The 16,882-nt window shown below is 43.4% G+C and overlaps 1 protein-coding gene across 7 annotated transcripts in view; it reads left to right on the plus strand.

The window, feature by feature from the left end:
- The window catches only part of LOC147019429 (uncharacterized), a 112,119-nt gene that overhangs the window by 59,602 nt on the left and 35,635 nt on the right, over positions 1–16,882 (plus strand). For 4 of the 7 annotated variants that reach the window (XM_085893897.1, XM_085893894.1, XM_085893895.1 and 1 more), the window contains 2 exons: positions 2,682–2,878; positions 3,636–3,699. The exons of 2 other annotated variants lie outside the window; for them this stretch is intronic. In XM_085893897.1, the coding sequence (XP_085750023.1) occupies positions 2,812–2,878; positions 3,636–3,699 (131 nt within the window). In that variant the 5' untranslated portion in view covers positions 2,682–2,811. Of the gene's footprint in view, positions 1–2,681; positions 2,879–3,635; positions 3,700–16,882 lie in introns of those variants that run through there. One more of the 7 variants, XM_085893898.1, reaches the window with a different exon arrangement.

The following is a 16,882-nucleotide window of genomic DNA, read 5'->3' on the forward strand; positions in this document are numbered from 1 at the left end:
GTTTTACCCATGCTCTATCCTCTAAATGCCGAGTGCGAAGCAACGATGCATCACCTGCCATTTTGAAAGTCTTCGGTTCGACTCGGCTGGGGTTGGCATAGGCGACCTACCAGACTCAGAGCAGACACACGAACCATAATACCTTTTAGAGGTTACAAAATAAATCACATCATCATGGAGTACGGTACTTGAGCATTCCATATGAAGGGATGGTATGGGGAAAAAAAGTGTCTGCCCCATTCAAATGTCTACAAAACGATACACTGAAAACCTACTTTAGAGTGGAGAGATAAGGCTTTAGAAGTCACACCTCTTATTCTCAAGGGTTTTCAGAACTACCAAGACTGATAAAGACACCTGAATATGAATACATCGCCGAAGTACCAAATGTAGAGATCGCTAAACTGCCAATTTGTACTTCTTCTTTCTTCAGCCAGGCTAGCACAATAATGGCTGAATCGATTACAATGATTCTAACATGAGGAAGTGACATTATCTCTGGGGTATTGCACTCATACAATGAGAACGAAAAATGTTTTTATGGATCAAAAAAAAACAACCACAATACGACACGCCAAGCCATTGCATCGCCGTGACATTACATCGCATCGCACTTACTCGTGCGCACACTGGGAAACATTGCTATAGTAATATCTGCTGTAAAGTCTGCCATCGATGACAAGATAAATGCAGTTCAGTATGCACAACTTACGAAGGAAAATTGCTCAGAATAAACAGAACTGCTAAGCCAACACAGGAGGTCGACCATGTTGGATATTGCAAACTCCTCTATATTATGTATGATATCTCATGGCATGGCCAATAGTGTTGGGTCCGTACGTTCAATCATCATGTAGTTTGAATAAACTTGTACGTTTATGTCAGATTCCGTGAACAATTAAAATGGAGTAGTTGGCAAAAGTAAAATTCTGTGTGGCTCTGGATGTAATCATCGACCCCAATCCATGCTGATGATAACAGCAGCTGTCAACATATCCCGTTTCGATTTTCCATTCGGTTTCATCTTCGACAGTGGAGGGGAGTGGGGATGGATCAAGGATCTTCCTTGATCAAGGATACACCTGGTGATGGGGATAAGAGAGATCATCATGGATTCGAGATATACCAAATGGTGCATTTGGGATCGTCCTGGATCAGGGATTCACCCGGTGCTACATCAAGGATGCGTCAGAATCAAGGATTTGTCCTCCCAGCAGGGTTGCTGTTTGATATTATAGTTCCTGCATGCTTTATACTGTGGTCTCCAGCAAGACTGTGGCTGGACTGTATGATTTTGTGCCGAGAAGATTGAGATAATTGAGAAAATCTTTCGAAAGACAAAAAAAGATACACGAGCCAAATCCTTGACTTGTACACTCACATGAAGTTGACAATCCTGCCTCGTTTAAATCATTCTTGTTTACTTTGTGGACAATTTATAGCCACCGCAGGCACCACGGCCAAGTTCCAAATCCCTGCCCTCACTACTGCTGGGATAGGGATGGCAAACTGGGCAGCACGACCCCAAGCCAAGAAACCGCTTCATTAGAACCAACACTCTGTAACACAGAGAATGGTACATCGGATCGGATATCCCACAAATATACTATTTTGAGCAATTTTCATTCTTCCCTCCAGGTCTTCAAGACAGCTGCTCACCATGTCCAATCATCCCCCATCCAAAACCATGATCTTTTCTACACCCGTTAAACCACCCCACACCTCTCCTGAAAGTTTGCTTCTGTATCCATCTTGTCCACCACTTGCGTTCTCCCCTACCCCTCATCGTCACCCGTATCCCTTGTGTGTCCGTCTCCGTCTATTGTCTCCCTCTGTCCTGCTGTTGGCATTTACCCTTTCTCCTTCTGCTGTTCCTGTTGTTATGTTGCGTCCTGGTCCGTTCTGTGTTCTTCCTCTTCCATGAGCCTCGACTATGTACACAAAATATATATATATATATATATATATATATATATATATATATATATATATATATATATATATATATATATATATATATATATATATATATATATATATATCTATAAAAAAACAAGGAGCCTCGTTCTTCCATAAGCCTAGATTTTGGATACCAAGGAAAACCTTCACATAAGTTGTAAACAACGGATTTCACAAAATTCTGCACAAGGGGCAAGACATACTAACAATATAAGATATACAAGGTTTATCGATACACGATGTTCATAGTGAAGTTTTTTGAAATAATCACATTGGTTTGTCTTATACCTGGTGTTGTTTTAATGGTTCGGGTGGTGAACTTGGAATCCAAGGATCCTGAGTTTAAATCCTGCTCGGCTGTTGAATTAATACCAGGTGGGGTTGACTCTACCCGACATCCTTCCGAGGTTGGCAAAATGAGTACCAGGTTGCTGGTATCTTGTGTCGGAGTGGCGACCCGTCCAGGATTGTGTCCAATAGCCAAGGAGACTGCTTCGGCAGCACCAACGCACCGCACAGAGTATGGGCACAATGGATGGATTGGTTTGTCTTGGACTATGGAACGAATTCCATACTAATGATGAAAATCCCATAGCAGTGGAAAACAATTGAGATGGACGATGTTCTCTATGTCGGGGACCCTAAATGATGCCATTTAAACATCGTGAAAGCCTCTGATTGCTCCGTCTTGAGCGATATCACTGTGATGATGTTTGATCGAGGGAGGGCTCATCCTGATGAGAGATCGATGGAAACAAAGGAGGAAAGGGGAGGGACGAGGCTTCGACTGCTGCAGCTGCTGTTGCGCATTGAGAGAGCGCACACTCCACTCTGCGTCTGAGTCCCGCTGAGATGTCACGCACGGCGATCCTTACTGTGCTGTCTGCACTCGTGGCTCTGTACTGCTCCATCACTCATGGTGAGGCAGCCATATCTGCTTTCATCTGTTCACTTTCCTGATTGTTTAGTCATTTAGTGCATGCACGACCCTTTAACGGCGCACGGAATGAATGAGGAGCTCTGACGTGTCAGTGCTTTTCACGCTATAGATGTGCGCATGCACATAGTATGGTGTGTGTGCTTTAACGGTTGCATGTGCCTGGATGATCAGAATTTCTGTTGCCTGTGATACATCACCCACACCCTGGAAGCTTATATTAACGATACCAATGGCTCCGATATACTGTGTGCTGTGTTTGCAAGAAGGGCGAAACCAGAAGTCTCGGCCTGAAGATTATTCGTGAATAATTTATTATTTCTCTTTTGTGATTTTTTTTACATTGATACGAGGTTCGTGGAGGATGTTGTACATGTAGTCATACATCACATTCAGAACAAAGACATGAATATAGTGAGTAGAAATCAGTGTACCTTAATATCAATGAGATGAGGACATAATAGTAGACAGTGGACAAACACATCAGGTGTATGAGGTGAGATTGTAACCTGTGTTATCTCCATTATGAGCCAAAGGTTTGGATGGAAACACAAACACACTATTACTCATTCATTGTTAAATTAAGGTTTTATCGCCACACTTGTTTCTTGCTCTGTCCTTGTGTGCTTGCTTTGTGTGATAGCCTGATGTGAGTCCTTGTGTGCTGGCATTGTGCCTAGTTATATTTACATGATGCATGTATTATGGTATAATAGCTCCAAACTGTGTTCCACCCCAGCTGTGAAATGCAAACCAGGATGCAATCCACGCCAAGGTTACTGTGTGGAACCTGGGGAGTGCAGGTAAGAATCTGAGAGCACGTGAGTGTCACTTTTTACAATATATATATATATATATATATATATATATATATATATATATATATATATATATATATATATATATATATATATATATATATATATATTGTTACGGATCTGGAAACCATTTGCATTCAACATACAGATGTCCCAAAAGTCAGTTATGTCGTTAAGTATGTGTGTAGTCAAATCCCTTTCCTTTTGTCTAGTAGTCCTTAGGCTATTTTTCAGGAGAGGCTTAAAATGAGTTTTCGTGGCCAAGTCTGGCATATTAGGTTTCTTGATCTCATTTTGTAGGTTTATATAGTAGAAAAAATATTAGACTGGGGAACCTTCTCAAAAAGTGTCCAAACTATGAGACAAATGGCATTTTCCAAAATGGCCACCATCAATTTTCACAAAATTCATTTTTAAGTTATCTCAACTTCTAAACCTCCGAGAAATTAAATTTACTAATCTAAACTTAGGTTTTGGGGGTCAAGGAATCCAATTACATACATTTCAACTACTTATATTCATTTTTTTGTAAAATAAGTCAAAATGGAGGCATTTAAATGCCAAATACCATTTCATAATGGATATTCTGGGATAGTGATACAATGCTATTTGTATTCATTTTCATATTGCCATTAAGTTCCAGATTGGCATATTCCATATTGTATAAATGCTGTTACAATCACTGATTGTTTTCTTGAATGTTTCATGTAAATATGACTAAGACGAATTCGACAAAAAGTATTTATTATACGTTACAGACAAATAACTCGCAATCATATATACACTAGCTCACCGGCAGGTAATCATACAAAATCATCCGTATACCTGGTACCGGAACATGCACTCATTTAGTGTAAGTGTTCTGTAGTATATGTACATACATTCTTCCAATGTCTAAATAATGCATTCATTCAATGTCACTGTCGTCACTTGTGGCAACATCTTCTGTGTTGCAGCAGTCGTCGCTACACATGCATACTACCATATACGCACGTCCCTGTTGTCTACATCAACATCTCTTCGTGCTGCATGGAGTGTAAGATTTGCAAGAACACTTGACGAGATCCAGCACTTTACTAGGTGCATGTGGTTGGGACATCCAAACAATGGATATGTCGCCTCTATGTACAGCCCAACCGTGGCCATGCGGGGAAGGGGCTTCCATTTCTCTTTCCAGGCTTCTCTTCCAGATAGCAGTCTGATAGTTCACTCGGCGAATATGCATAATTGCGCTGTCATGGCATGGAGGTAGCTTGGTGATATCTGTTGTGTGTCTATTCCATTTTTCACTGCGTACATCGTTTGTGTTGCTACATTGCGATGAATGGTACAGGTGACATATCGCCTTCTCTGTCTGCTTCAGTGTTTCATCATCTGCATCAAAGTTCTCTCCAAGTGTCTTCATGGCCTGGCAGAATTCGTCATTTCCTTCCAGAAGGTTCAGTGATGATTTCTTTCCATGTCCAGCGAATCTACTTGTGGAATCACATCCACTGAATGCATGCATTCCAGGTAGACCAGCACATACATTAGGACCTAGATTTTCAGCAATACTCGTCACATTGATGTACGACCACGCCTTGTTCTTCTGTACTCTGAAGAGCAGTGGTAGTTGTTCTTTGGAACAGAGGAAAACCGACAGCACCAAGACATCTGTATCAGGTGACCTGATCAGGATTGGTGTATCGCTCTCTAAGCTGGCATGTTTCGCATGCAGGAGAAGACGGGTGTCGGCCTCTTCATGGTCACACGTGAGGTCATCTTGTGGCACGCTCGCATTACATCCTGCATCACTTCTGGCTAAGCGGACGCATGTCTTGCCCAATGTAACGTACACTGTTCTGTTCGCTGGCAGTGTAACAAATTCACCATCTCCATCATCTGTCCACGTCTTCAGAAGGAACGTGAGGAGCTCCTCCTTGTAGGGTCCACATCGTAGAGCTTTCTTGTACTGCTTGGGGACTGGTTGGTTCCCAGACTTGATGCTGTAGTGTAGTACACCTACGACGTCATCTCTCCGTGCATGCTCGGCATGCTTTATGGAGACCAATGGATATGTATCCACAACCCAGTGAACAATGGCTGCATTCCCTGTTCCTTTAAGCAGCAACTTGAAAACCCGCAGTGCCAGATGATCGTACGTGTTCTTTGGATCCAATGACTGCAGTACAGCCATAGCGTGTACTATGTGTGTTGTGTTGGGTGGCAGAGGGAGTGGTACAGTTTCTGCTTCATCTCTCAGTATGTGCAGCAGCTCTGCTTTTACTGCACTTAGCTTGGCACCGTCTGGTTCTGCCAGAGATCTGGGAACACTCGTCAGTTCATATGACAACAATTCGTCACGGTTCACTTTACCTCTCTGTCTACAATCATACAGCTGTGCGAAGACGGCTGTTGTTTCTTGGTGATAATCTTTCTTTGTGACTTCCTTGGTTTTCTGAGTGAATGACGCAAATGTTCTCAGTTTTATCTCAGGCAGAGGATCGTGGAAGTCTACATCACCATCTGGGTTAAGTCGATCATTAGCAAATGAATGAACTTCCTTCAGTCCCACTTGTCCTGCAGTCAGGAGATCTGTCTCGATTCCAGGTGTTGCATGTTTTCCCGAGGCAACATGGGTGATCACCTCCTGGTGAGTGAAGGGGTCTACTAGATTTTTAGCAGTTGCCATCACCTTTTGCACGACCTCTTCATCATGCTTGACTCGGGCTGTTGAGCCATCTTTGTGCGTCTGAACTCCAGCTCTACTCAAACCACTCAAATCCTTATTACATTGGTAGAACTGTGCCTTGTCAGCCGCAGTCCATATCCATTGGTTGACGCTCTCATGATGTAGGGGTTTTCCTATCAAACCTCTACTGGTCTTTGTGTCTCTGTTGATCGTAACTTCTATCGTCTGGTCATGGGCGATTCTGCTGAATGCATTGCCTTCTTTGCGCTGAACTGCAAAGTTTCCAGCTAGGAATTCTTCATAAGCATCTGGATGTGTTTCTGGCAGGCATTTCATCTGCAGTATGTACACTGGCAGGTAGCGGCTGTAGTTAGTGCAGTCATAGGCTACCATCCACGGCAACATTTCTTGCAGGCATTCCAGATGCATAAGCCAGTTTCCTGTCCTGGTTGAACGAAGGAAGCACAGGAGAAGTCCGACCATGTCAATGAACTCGGATCAGAACTTGGCATTTGGCCAACATGACTCTGTGAAGCGATCAAATTTTTCCTTCAAATTGGAGAAATCTGCCGATGAAATCAGATCCTCAACTGATACTAGTGACAGTTCTGCCCGGAACTGTGACACCGACAACTGAAGTTCAGGGGATTCTGGTAAATCCTCGTCATTCCGCCACCTCAAATAGGCCTCCCATTGAAGACGCCACATAGCGTCATACACTGTCTTCAATGCTTTGATGCCTCGATTGTAGTGTGCAGAACTGTACCCAAGGCAGACACACTCATCCCATCTTATGTTCGCCATACCTGCAAATATATAAATAGTACATAAAATATAATATATTTACACACTATCTTTGAAAATCGCTTTGGATCGAAATATGTGTCGCAAAATATGCATGTTTGGCACTAAAATGGTGGCCATTTTGATTTTTTTTCATAAACCAATGAGCAAATGTAGTTGATATGTAGTTACATGGATTCCTTGACACCAAAAACCTTAGTTTAGATTCCTAAATTTTGTTTCGAGCAGGTTTAGAAGTTGAGATAATTTGAAAATGAATTTCGTGAAAATGATGGCGGCCATTTTGGAAAATGCCATTTTTCTCATAGTTTGGACACTTTTTGAGAAGGTTCCCCAGTCTAATATTTTTTGTACTGTACAAACCTACAAAATAAGACTAAGAAACCTAATATGCCAGACTTGGCGCCAATTTTTTTTTTCAGAATAGCCGAAGAACTACAGTGGGAGAATCAAAGGCGTGCGTTGCGATTTCTTTTTCGTTAGGTTATTAAATCTTTCCATCCAACGAACAACCAACAACCATTCCATTCCCCATCACGATCCACTACCCACCCGGTGTCTACAAGGTCTCTGACTTGCCAAGGCAGGGTCTTGCAGCCGTTCCTTGCCGCTTCCACCAACGTTCCTTCCACAAACGTTGTAACTCTTGCACGACGGCCTGTGCAACATTGATACTGTTACTTGTCAAGTATGAACCCGCGTGGAAGACTGGTTGGGGTTTCCTGGCAGGGGCCATGGCCCCGCCCATGAAAGGTGGGCCGTAGGACCTGTCCAATCAGAGGCGGACAGCAAGGTGTGTTCACCAAGGCCCCTCCCCGCTGAGGGAGGTCCATAAATTCCCGAGCACTCTCTGAGAGAGGTGGTCTTTTTGAGGTCTTGGAGGGTCTTTTTGAGGTCTTGGAGAGTCTTTTAAAAGTTATGTTGAAGAGTTTTTGGTGCGCGTCGAGGCGGCGAACATGTCTCTGCTGGCCCTCTACGAGGAAGGGAAGAGCGACCCCGAACCCCCTCCGTGGACCCCGGCCATTCACCACCGAGCTCCACCACGAACCTCGAGTCCCACACGTGCGACTGGGAACCAAACCAGCGACCATTGTCAGGTGCCGCATCGCGGAGCACGTCATTTCTCCGACGGTCAGGTACACCACCGAACTCTGGCCCCCAGCTTGTCTCCACGGCTGCGAGGGTCCAATAAAGACTTTGGGTTTCTTTTCATTTTGTGTGTGTGTCTGCGTGTGGGCCCGTCTTTAAGTAGAACTGAATAAGTGTTTTTGGATCATTGTAAATACTTCTTGCATATTCGCGTTAAGTATTGTTTTGTGTCTTCATTTACTGTAAATAAAACTTGTTAGAAATGCCCCCCAGTTCGTTTCCGTCCCTTCTTGAATTGGTCTAGCATGGTTCTGATCTGAGTTTAGGCGGGTTTTATCCCCGATAATCCGTTCATTCCAGCCAGCACGGCTTTGGCAGTTTCCGCTCGGCTGCACCTGAACCAGAGTTGGTAGTCGGTAGTTGGAACTCTACCGCAGTCGGTAGAGTGACCCGGTTCAAACAAGACGTGCCGAGGACGTGGTTTCCCCGGAAGTCGAAATCGCGTAGTTAATTAGGTAAATTGGTTATAGACAAATAGACCCTACGCTACGCGGTTGAGATATTGGCGACCACGGTCGGTTAAACGACCCGCCGGCTCATGGAGTTATCCGAGCGACGGCCTACCATTCCGGGGAGTTTGGTGGGAGATGACGCAAATCTCCCCCACCTAGTGCTCGTTCTCGCCACCGACTCACAACAATATATATGTATACATATATATATATATATATATATATATATATATATATATATATATATGTATATATATATATATATATATATATATATATATATATATATATATATATATATATATAGCCATCTCACCTTACCAGTGAGGTATATCACCTCACTATTATAAGTTGAATCACAGTAACAAACTGTAATGATAAAGAATAATCATAACACTTTGACCTCTTATGAAGGACCCACCATTTATGGAACCTCATGGGTCTCCCTTGCCAGTTGGACATCAGGCAGAGTCTCAACGAAGCCAGTTACTCAACCGTAAACTTGTCACATCCAGTGAATTTCCAATTACTCGTCCCAAATTGGCTTGTGTTATAACCTGGTGTGAGTTCTTGTGTTATAACCTGGTGTGACTCATGAGGCCTTGTGTGCCTTCACTTCCAGGTGAGAGTTCACATGCAAATTTCAGAGCTCCAAATAGCAGAACACCATTAGTGTTTATTTATTATTATTATTTTTTCGTATTTGTTGTCTTGATTTTGTGTCAGGTGTTGTGAACCAGTATTCATATCACTCAAGGTTGCAGTTGTGCTTGGAGCAGACGAGCTGATAATTGTGTTTATTTTATTTGGAGGCGACAGGGTAAGGCCGACTTGTTTGTCGCTCCAAGTCGAGCGGTTAAGTCAGTTACAAATATGGTTGGGAAAAGGAGTAACAGGTTATAGGGAAATAAGAAGAGAAGAGGATTACAAACCATGTGATATATGCTTAATGTGGGCCACATCAGGGATAGTGCAAACAGAGGGTAGTTAACGCAGGTAGTATGAGGAAATAGCTCACCTGATTATAGTTATTGCCAGGTTTAAAGAAAAGAGAGACGCTTTAAGCAGATATCAGAGTATGAAGAATTTGTCGAGAAAAGTTGGTTTATGGAGTGAGTCTGCAGAGGAAATTGGAAATGGTGAGGGTGCAGCAAATGCATAAAGTGGTGAGGGTGTGGAGTACAGGCAGAGTGATAAGGGTGTAGCGAGTGCAGGGAGTGGTAAGGGTATAGCAAGTGCAGGCATTAGTGAAGGTGTATTGAGTGCAGGCAGTGGTGAGGGTGGAAGGAGTGCAGGCATTAGTGAAGGTGTATTGAGTGCAGGCAGTGGTGAGGGTGGAAGGAGTGCAGGCAGTGGTGATGGTGGAAGGAGTGCAGACAGTTGTGGGGTATAAGGAGTGCAGGCAGTGGTGGGGGTGTAGCGCATGCAGGAAATAGTGAGGGTGTAGCAAGTGCAGGCAGTGATGAGGTTTTAGTTATTGCAGGTAGAGTGATAATTTTGTGTTGAGTGCAGGCAGTGGTGAAGATGTAGTGAGTGCAGGTAGTGGTGAGGGTGTAAGGAGCACAGGCAGTTGTGGGGGTTAAGGGGCACAGGCAGTTATGGGGGTATAAGGAGTGCTGCCATTGATGAGGGTGCAGTGAATGCAGGCAGTGGTGAGGGTGTAATGAAGGCAGGCATTGATGCAGGTGTAGCGAGTGCAGGCAGTGGTAAGGGTGTAGCGAGTGTCGACACTGATGAGCGTGTAGCGAGTGCAGGCAGTGGTGAGGGTGTAGCGAGTGCAGGCAGTGGTGAGGGTGTAGCGAGTGCAGGCAGTGGTGAGGGTGTAGCGAGTGCAGGCAGTGGTGAGGGTGTAGCGAGTGCAGGCAGTGGTGAGGGTGTAGCGAGTGCAGGCAGTGGTGAGGGTATAAGGAGCAGTGGTGAGGGTAGAGTACAGACAGTAGTGAGGGTGCAATGGTAAAGGGAGGTATGAATAAGGTGAGGAAGACAGTTTTTGTGGGTGATGAAACTTTTAAATATGTAGATTCTTCATCCTGCAGGAAGGATCGCACACAGAGTTGTGTGTAGTTCTCAGGAACAGGAGTTAGCGCAGGGGTGGGCAATAATTTTCATGGGCGGGCTACAAAATAATTTTGCTATTTTGTCGCCGCATATCTGTTTTGTTTTAACTCACTAAATACTTTTCGAATTCATGATGTGTGAATGTTTAGTGCCTTTAAAGGTTAATCCATGAAGACAATCAAGCTTTTTTATGTTAGGGGATGGAATTCAGACTTTTTTTAGGTTGGAGGATAGAATTCAAGATCTTTTATGTTGGAGGATGGTGGGGAAGCTATTATGTAATTGTGAAGGAACTGATGATGTAATTGTGATTTGTAAGGCCATGAAGGAAAACATTTTACTCATTCTATACCAATGCTAAGAATTTAACCCAAATCCTACCAACATATTTCACAACCTAATCTTACCAACTTGGCTCTTTTCGCACCTGAACTTAAAACGAATTTGATTTCACTAAATCTGCCAAAGTTTAACATCAATGACTAAACATGGTGTTTTATTGATAAAGTCAACAAACACTTTAAAAATAAAAATAAATATAAAATCTAACATTAACCTACCAATCAACTGGGGACTTTTATGAGCCCAGCTTAAAATCATGAAATATCATTCAATCTGAAAAAGTTTCACATCAATGAGGAAACATATATTGAAGGGATGAAGTTTTATTTATGAAGTGAAAAAACAAATATTTTAGAGGACTTGCTCGATACAAATACCATGTGAAGCATTGGCGATGGAGGGTGAGAGGGGTATTGGCAGGAGTTGGTGGTACTTCGAGTGTGGATGGGTGATTGTGTGCATCTGCGCTGAGTGTGATATCTGTTAGAGGGTTTCGTCAAGGGATTGTTTGTGGTTGGTGTTACATTTTCTTCACATTAAACCCGCCTTCACTCCCCACCTCCCAAAACAAGAAACATAAAAAGTTTTTCCTCTCTTTTATTTTTAACACTGCTGTGATATCTCTGAGACTGCCACACTTTTCTCATGTCAACTCCACACCCCATTCCCCCAATGATATTAAGTCATTTTGACAGATTGACTTCATCTAGTGTTGGTGTGGCACAGGTATCATGGGCCGAATGGCCTCCTCATGCATCTAATTTCCTTGTTAACATCTTTGATAAATATTGAGGGCTGGCAGGATAACCAAGAGGGATGTTCCCTCCCCTCTGAGCTGTCGAGCCTGGGTTTGAATCTCAGCCAGTTCCCCAATCTAATAAATGCAGATAATCCCACAACATCTCCACTCTACTAAACAAACAAACTCCCACCCACAACATCCTCCTCTACTAAACAAACAAACTCCCACCCACAACATCCTCCTCTACTAAACAAACAAACTCCCATCCACAACACCCTCCCTCTACTAAACTGATCCTTCTTCTCCCCTTTTCCCTGATCCTTCTTCTCTCCTTTTCCCTGATCCTTCTTCTCCCCTTTTCCCTGATCCTTCTTCTCCCCTTTTCCCTGGTCCTAATTCTCCCCTTTTCCATGATCCTAATTCTCCCCTTTTCCATGATCCTTTTCCCCCATTCACTGATCCTTCTCCCTCCCTTTCCCTGATCCTTCTTCTCCCCTTTTCCCTGATCCTTCTTCTCCCCTTTTCCCAGATCCTCTTCTCCCCCTTTCCCTGATCCTTCTTTTCCCCTTTTCCCTGATCCTCCTTCACCCCTTTTCCCTGATCCTTATTTTCCCCTTTTCCCTGATCCTTTTTTTCCCCCTTGCCTTGATCCTTCTTCTCCCCTTTTCCCTGATCCTTTTTCTCCCCTTTTCCCTGATCCTTCTTCTCCCCTTTTCCCAGATCCTCTTCTCCCCCTTTCCCTGATCCTTCTTTTCCCCTTTTCCCTGATCCTCCTTCACCCCTTTTCCCTGATCCTTATTTTCCCCTTTTCCCTGATCCTTATTTTCCCCCTTTCCCTGATCCTTCTTTCTCCCCTTTTCCCTGATCCTAATTCTCCCATTTTCCATGATCCTAATTCTTCCCTTTTCCATGATCCTTTTTTTCCCCCTTTCCCTGATCCTTCTTCCTCCCTTTCCCCAATGATTTATTGATATTTCCAGATGCCATGTTCTATTTGGGAATGCATGAGGGAGTGAGCTGAGCATCAATTGACAACTCATCTGTATTATATGTCCAATTGGAGTAGATTTTGTGTAACATCCGTGGACAACAACACTCTAACCTGTGGATATGTTGGTATATATCACATGTAGCCATCTTGGGTAGTGATGTGGACACCAACACTCTAACCTGTGGATATGTTGGTGTATATCTCATGTAGCCATCTAGGGTAGTGATGTGGACACCAACACTCTAACCTGTGGATATGTTGGTATATATCACGTGTAGCCATCTTGGGTAGTGATGTGGACACCAACACTCTAACCTGTGGATATGTTGGTGTATATCTCATGTAGCCATCTAGGGTAGTGATGTGGACACCAACACTCTAACCTGTGGATATGTTGGTATATATCACGTGTAGCCATCTTGGGTAGTGATGTGGACACCAACACTCTAACCTGTGGATATGTTGGTGTATATCACGTATAGCCATCTAGGGTAGTGATGTGGACAACAACACTCTAACCTGTGGATATGTTGGTGGATATCACATGTAGCCATCTTGGGTAGTGATGTGGACAACAACACTCTAACCTGTGGATATGTTGGTATATATCATGTGTCACCATCGAGGGTAGTGACGTGGACACCAACACTCTAACCTGTGGATATGTTGGTATATATCACGTGTAGCCATCTACGGTAGTGACGTGGACACCAACACTCTAACCTGTGGATATGTTGGTATATATCACGTATAGCCATCTTGGGTAGTGATGTGGACACCAACACTCTAACCTGTGGATATGTTGGTGTATATCACGTATAGCCATCTAGGGTAGTGATGTGGACAACAACACTCTAACCTGTGGATATGTTGGTGGATATCACATGTAGCCATCTTGGGTAGTGATGTGGACAACAACACTCTAACCTGTGGATATGTTGGTGTATATCACGTGTCACCATCGAGGGTAGTGACGTGGACACCAACACTCTAACCTGTGGATATGTTGGTATATATCACGTATAGCCATCTTGGGTAGTGATGTGGACACCAACACTCTAACCTGTGGATATGTTGGTATATATCACGTATAGCCATCTTGGGTAGTGATGTGGACACCAACACTCTAACCTGTGGATATGTTGGTATATATCACGTGTAGCCATCTACGGTAGTGACGTGGACACCAACACTCTAACCTGTGGATATGTTGGTATATATCACGTATAGCCATCTTGGGTAGTGATGTGGACACCAACACTCTAACCTGTGGATATGTTGGTATATATCACGTATAGCCATCTACGGTAGTGACGTGGACACCAACACTCTAACCTGTGGATATGTTGGTGTATATCACGTATAGCCATCTAGGGTAGTGATGTGGACAACAACACTCTAACCTGTGGATATGTTGGTGGATATCACATGTAGCCATCTTGGGTAGTGATGTGGACAACAACACTCTAACCTGTGGATATGTTGGTGTATATCACGTGTCACCATCGAGGGTAGTGACGTGGACAACAACACTCTAACCTGTGGATATGTTGGTATATATCACGTATAGCCATCTAGGGTAGTGATGTGGACAACAACACTCTAACCTGTGGATATGTTGGTATATATCATGTATAGCCATCTACGGTAGTGATGTGGACACCAACACTCTAACCTGTGGATATGTTGGTGTATATCACATGTAGCCATCTTGGGTAGTGATGTGGACAACAACACTCTAACCTGTGGATATGTTGGTGTACATCACGTGTCACCATCGAGGGTAGTGACGTGGACAACAACACTCTAACCTGTGGATATGTTGGTGTATATCACATGTAGCCATCGAGGGTAGTGACGTGGACAACAACACTCTAACCTGTGGATATGTTGGTGTATATCACGTGTCACCATCGAGGGTAGTGACGTGGACAACAACACTCTAACCTGTGGATATGTTGGTATATATCACGTATAGCCATCTAGGGTAGTGATGTGGACAACAACACTCTAACCTGTGGATATGTTGGTATATATCACGTATAGCCATCTAGGGTAGTGATGTAGACACCAACACTCTAACCTGTGGATATGTTGGTGTACATCACGTATAGCCATCGAGGGTAGTGATGTAGACACCAACACTCTAACCTGTGGATATGTTGGTATATATCACGTGTAGCCATCTAGGGTAGTGATGTGGACACCAACACTCTAACCTGTGGATATGTTGGTGTACATCACGTATAGCCATCTAGGGTAGTGATGTGGACACCAACACTCTAACCTGTGGATATGTTGGTATATATCACGTATAGCCATCTACGGTAGTGATGTGGACAACAACACTCTAACCTGTGGATATGTTGGTGTATATCACGTGTCGCCATCTAGGGTAGTGATGTGGACAACAACACTCTAACCTGTGGATATGTTGGTGTACATCACGTATAGCCATCTAGGGTAGTGATGTGGACACCAACACTCTAACCTGTGGATATGTTGGTGTATATCACGTGTCGCCATCTAGGGTAGTGATGTGGACAACAACACTCTAACCTGTGGATATGTTGGTATATATCACGTATAGCCATCGAGGGTAGTGACGTGGACAACAACACTCTAACCTGTGGATATGTTGGTGTATATCACGTGTCGCCATCTAGGGTAGTGATGTGGACAACAACACTCTAACCTGTGGATATGTTGGTATATATCACGTGTAGCCATCTAGGGTAGTGATGTGGACACCAACACTCTAACCTGTGGATATGTTGGTGTATATCACGTGTCGCCATCTAGGGTAGTGATGTGGACAACAACACTCTAACCTGTGGATATGTTGGTATATATCACGTATAGCCATCTAGGGTAGTGATGTGGACACCAACACTCCAACCTGTGGATATGTTGGTATATATCACGTATAGCCATCTAGGGTAGTGATGTGGATACGTTAATGTAGATTTACTGCGATTACTGCGGATGGACAAATAATCATCGTATAAATAGTGTGTGTGTGTGTGTGTGTGTGTGTGTGTGTGTGTGTGTGTGTGTGTGTGTGTGTGTGTGTGTGTGTGTGTGTGTGTGTGTGTGTGTGTGTGTGTGTGTGTGTGTGTGTGTGTGTGTGTGTGTGTGTGTGTGTGTGTGAATTGAACCGAATCGTTTTCACTGGTAAAAGTGAGTAAACATTGTACTGTATTCACTGATTTGGACAGTTTCCAGATAGCAGCATGTTGGCTTGACTGTGACATCCGAGCTGGAGCTGCTTTCGTCCAACGAGGCAGCTCGTGTTCCATGGATTAAATAAATGAAAGGATTAAGATAAATGAACACGGACCGTCACTCTGTTTATTCGTTTCGGAGAGCAAAGAGAGAAAATATGAGGCACGCCCCCAATATTATACAAGTGTATATTACATAATATATAGATATATATATATATATATATATATATATATATATATATATATATATATATATATGTATATATATATATATATATAAACTTTTTCGAACCACTGACCATCGATCCATTGAGACCATACTCCATACAGAGCGTTGGTGCTGCCGAAGCAGTCTCCTGGGCTATTGGGCAAATCCTGGACGGGTCACCACTCTGATGCGGGATAGTCGAATGGCTCAATCATCCCAGCAAGCTGGTACTCATTTTGCCGACCGAAGAAGGATGACAGGCCGATTCAACCCCACCTGGTATTAATTCAACAGCCAAATGGGATTTGAACTCAGGATCCTAGAATCCCAAGCCCACCACCATAAACTCACTGACTCACTGACTGATATTGAGGATCGGTACGTTCCGGGTGACGTAGAAATCTGAAATTTTGAGTGCCGATGGACATCGAAGATGGTACCCTGGAAGAAATCACAGAATCGTCAGACAAAATCCATAAAAGAAAAGGTAAATAAATGGAAAAAACAAATGAAAAAAATACAGG

Source organism: Eptatretus burgeri, chromosome 9 (assembly GCF_056783735.1).
Source record: "Eptatretus burgeri isolate ZD-2024b chromosome 9, Ebu_testis_v1, whole genome shotgun sequence".
NCBI lineage: Eukaryota > Metazoa > Chordata > Myxini > Myxiniformes > Myxinidae > Eptatretus > Eptatretus burgeri.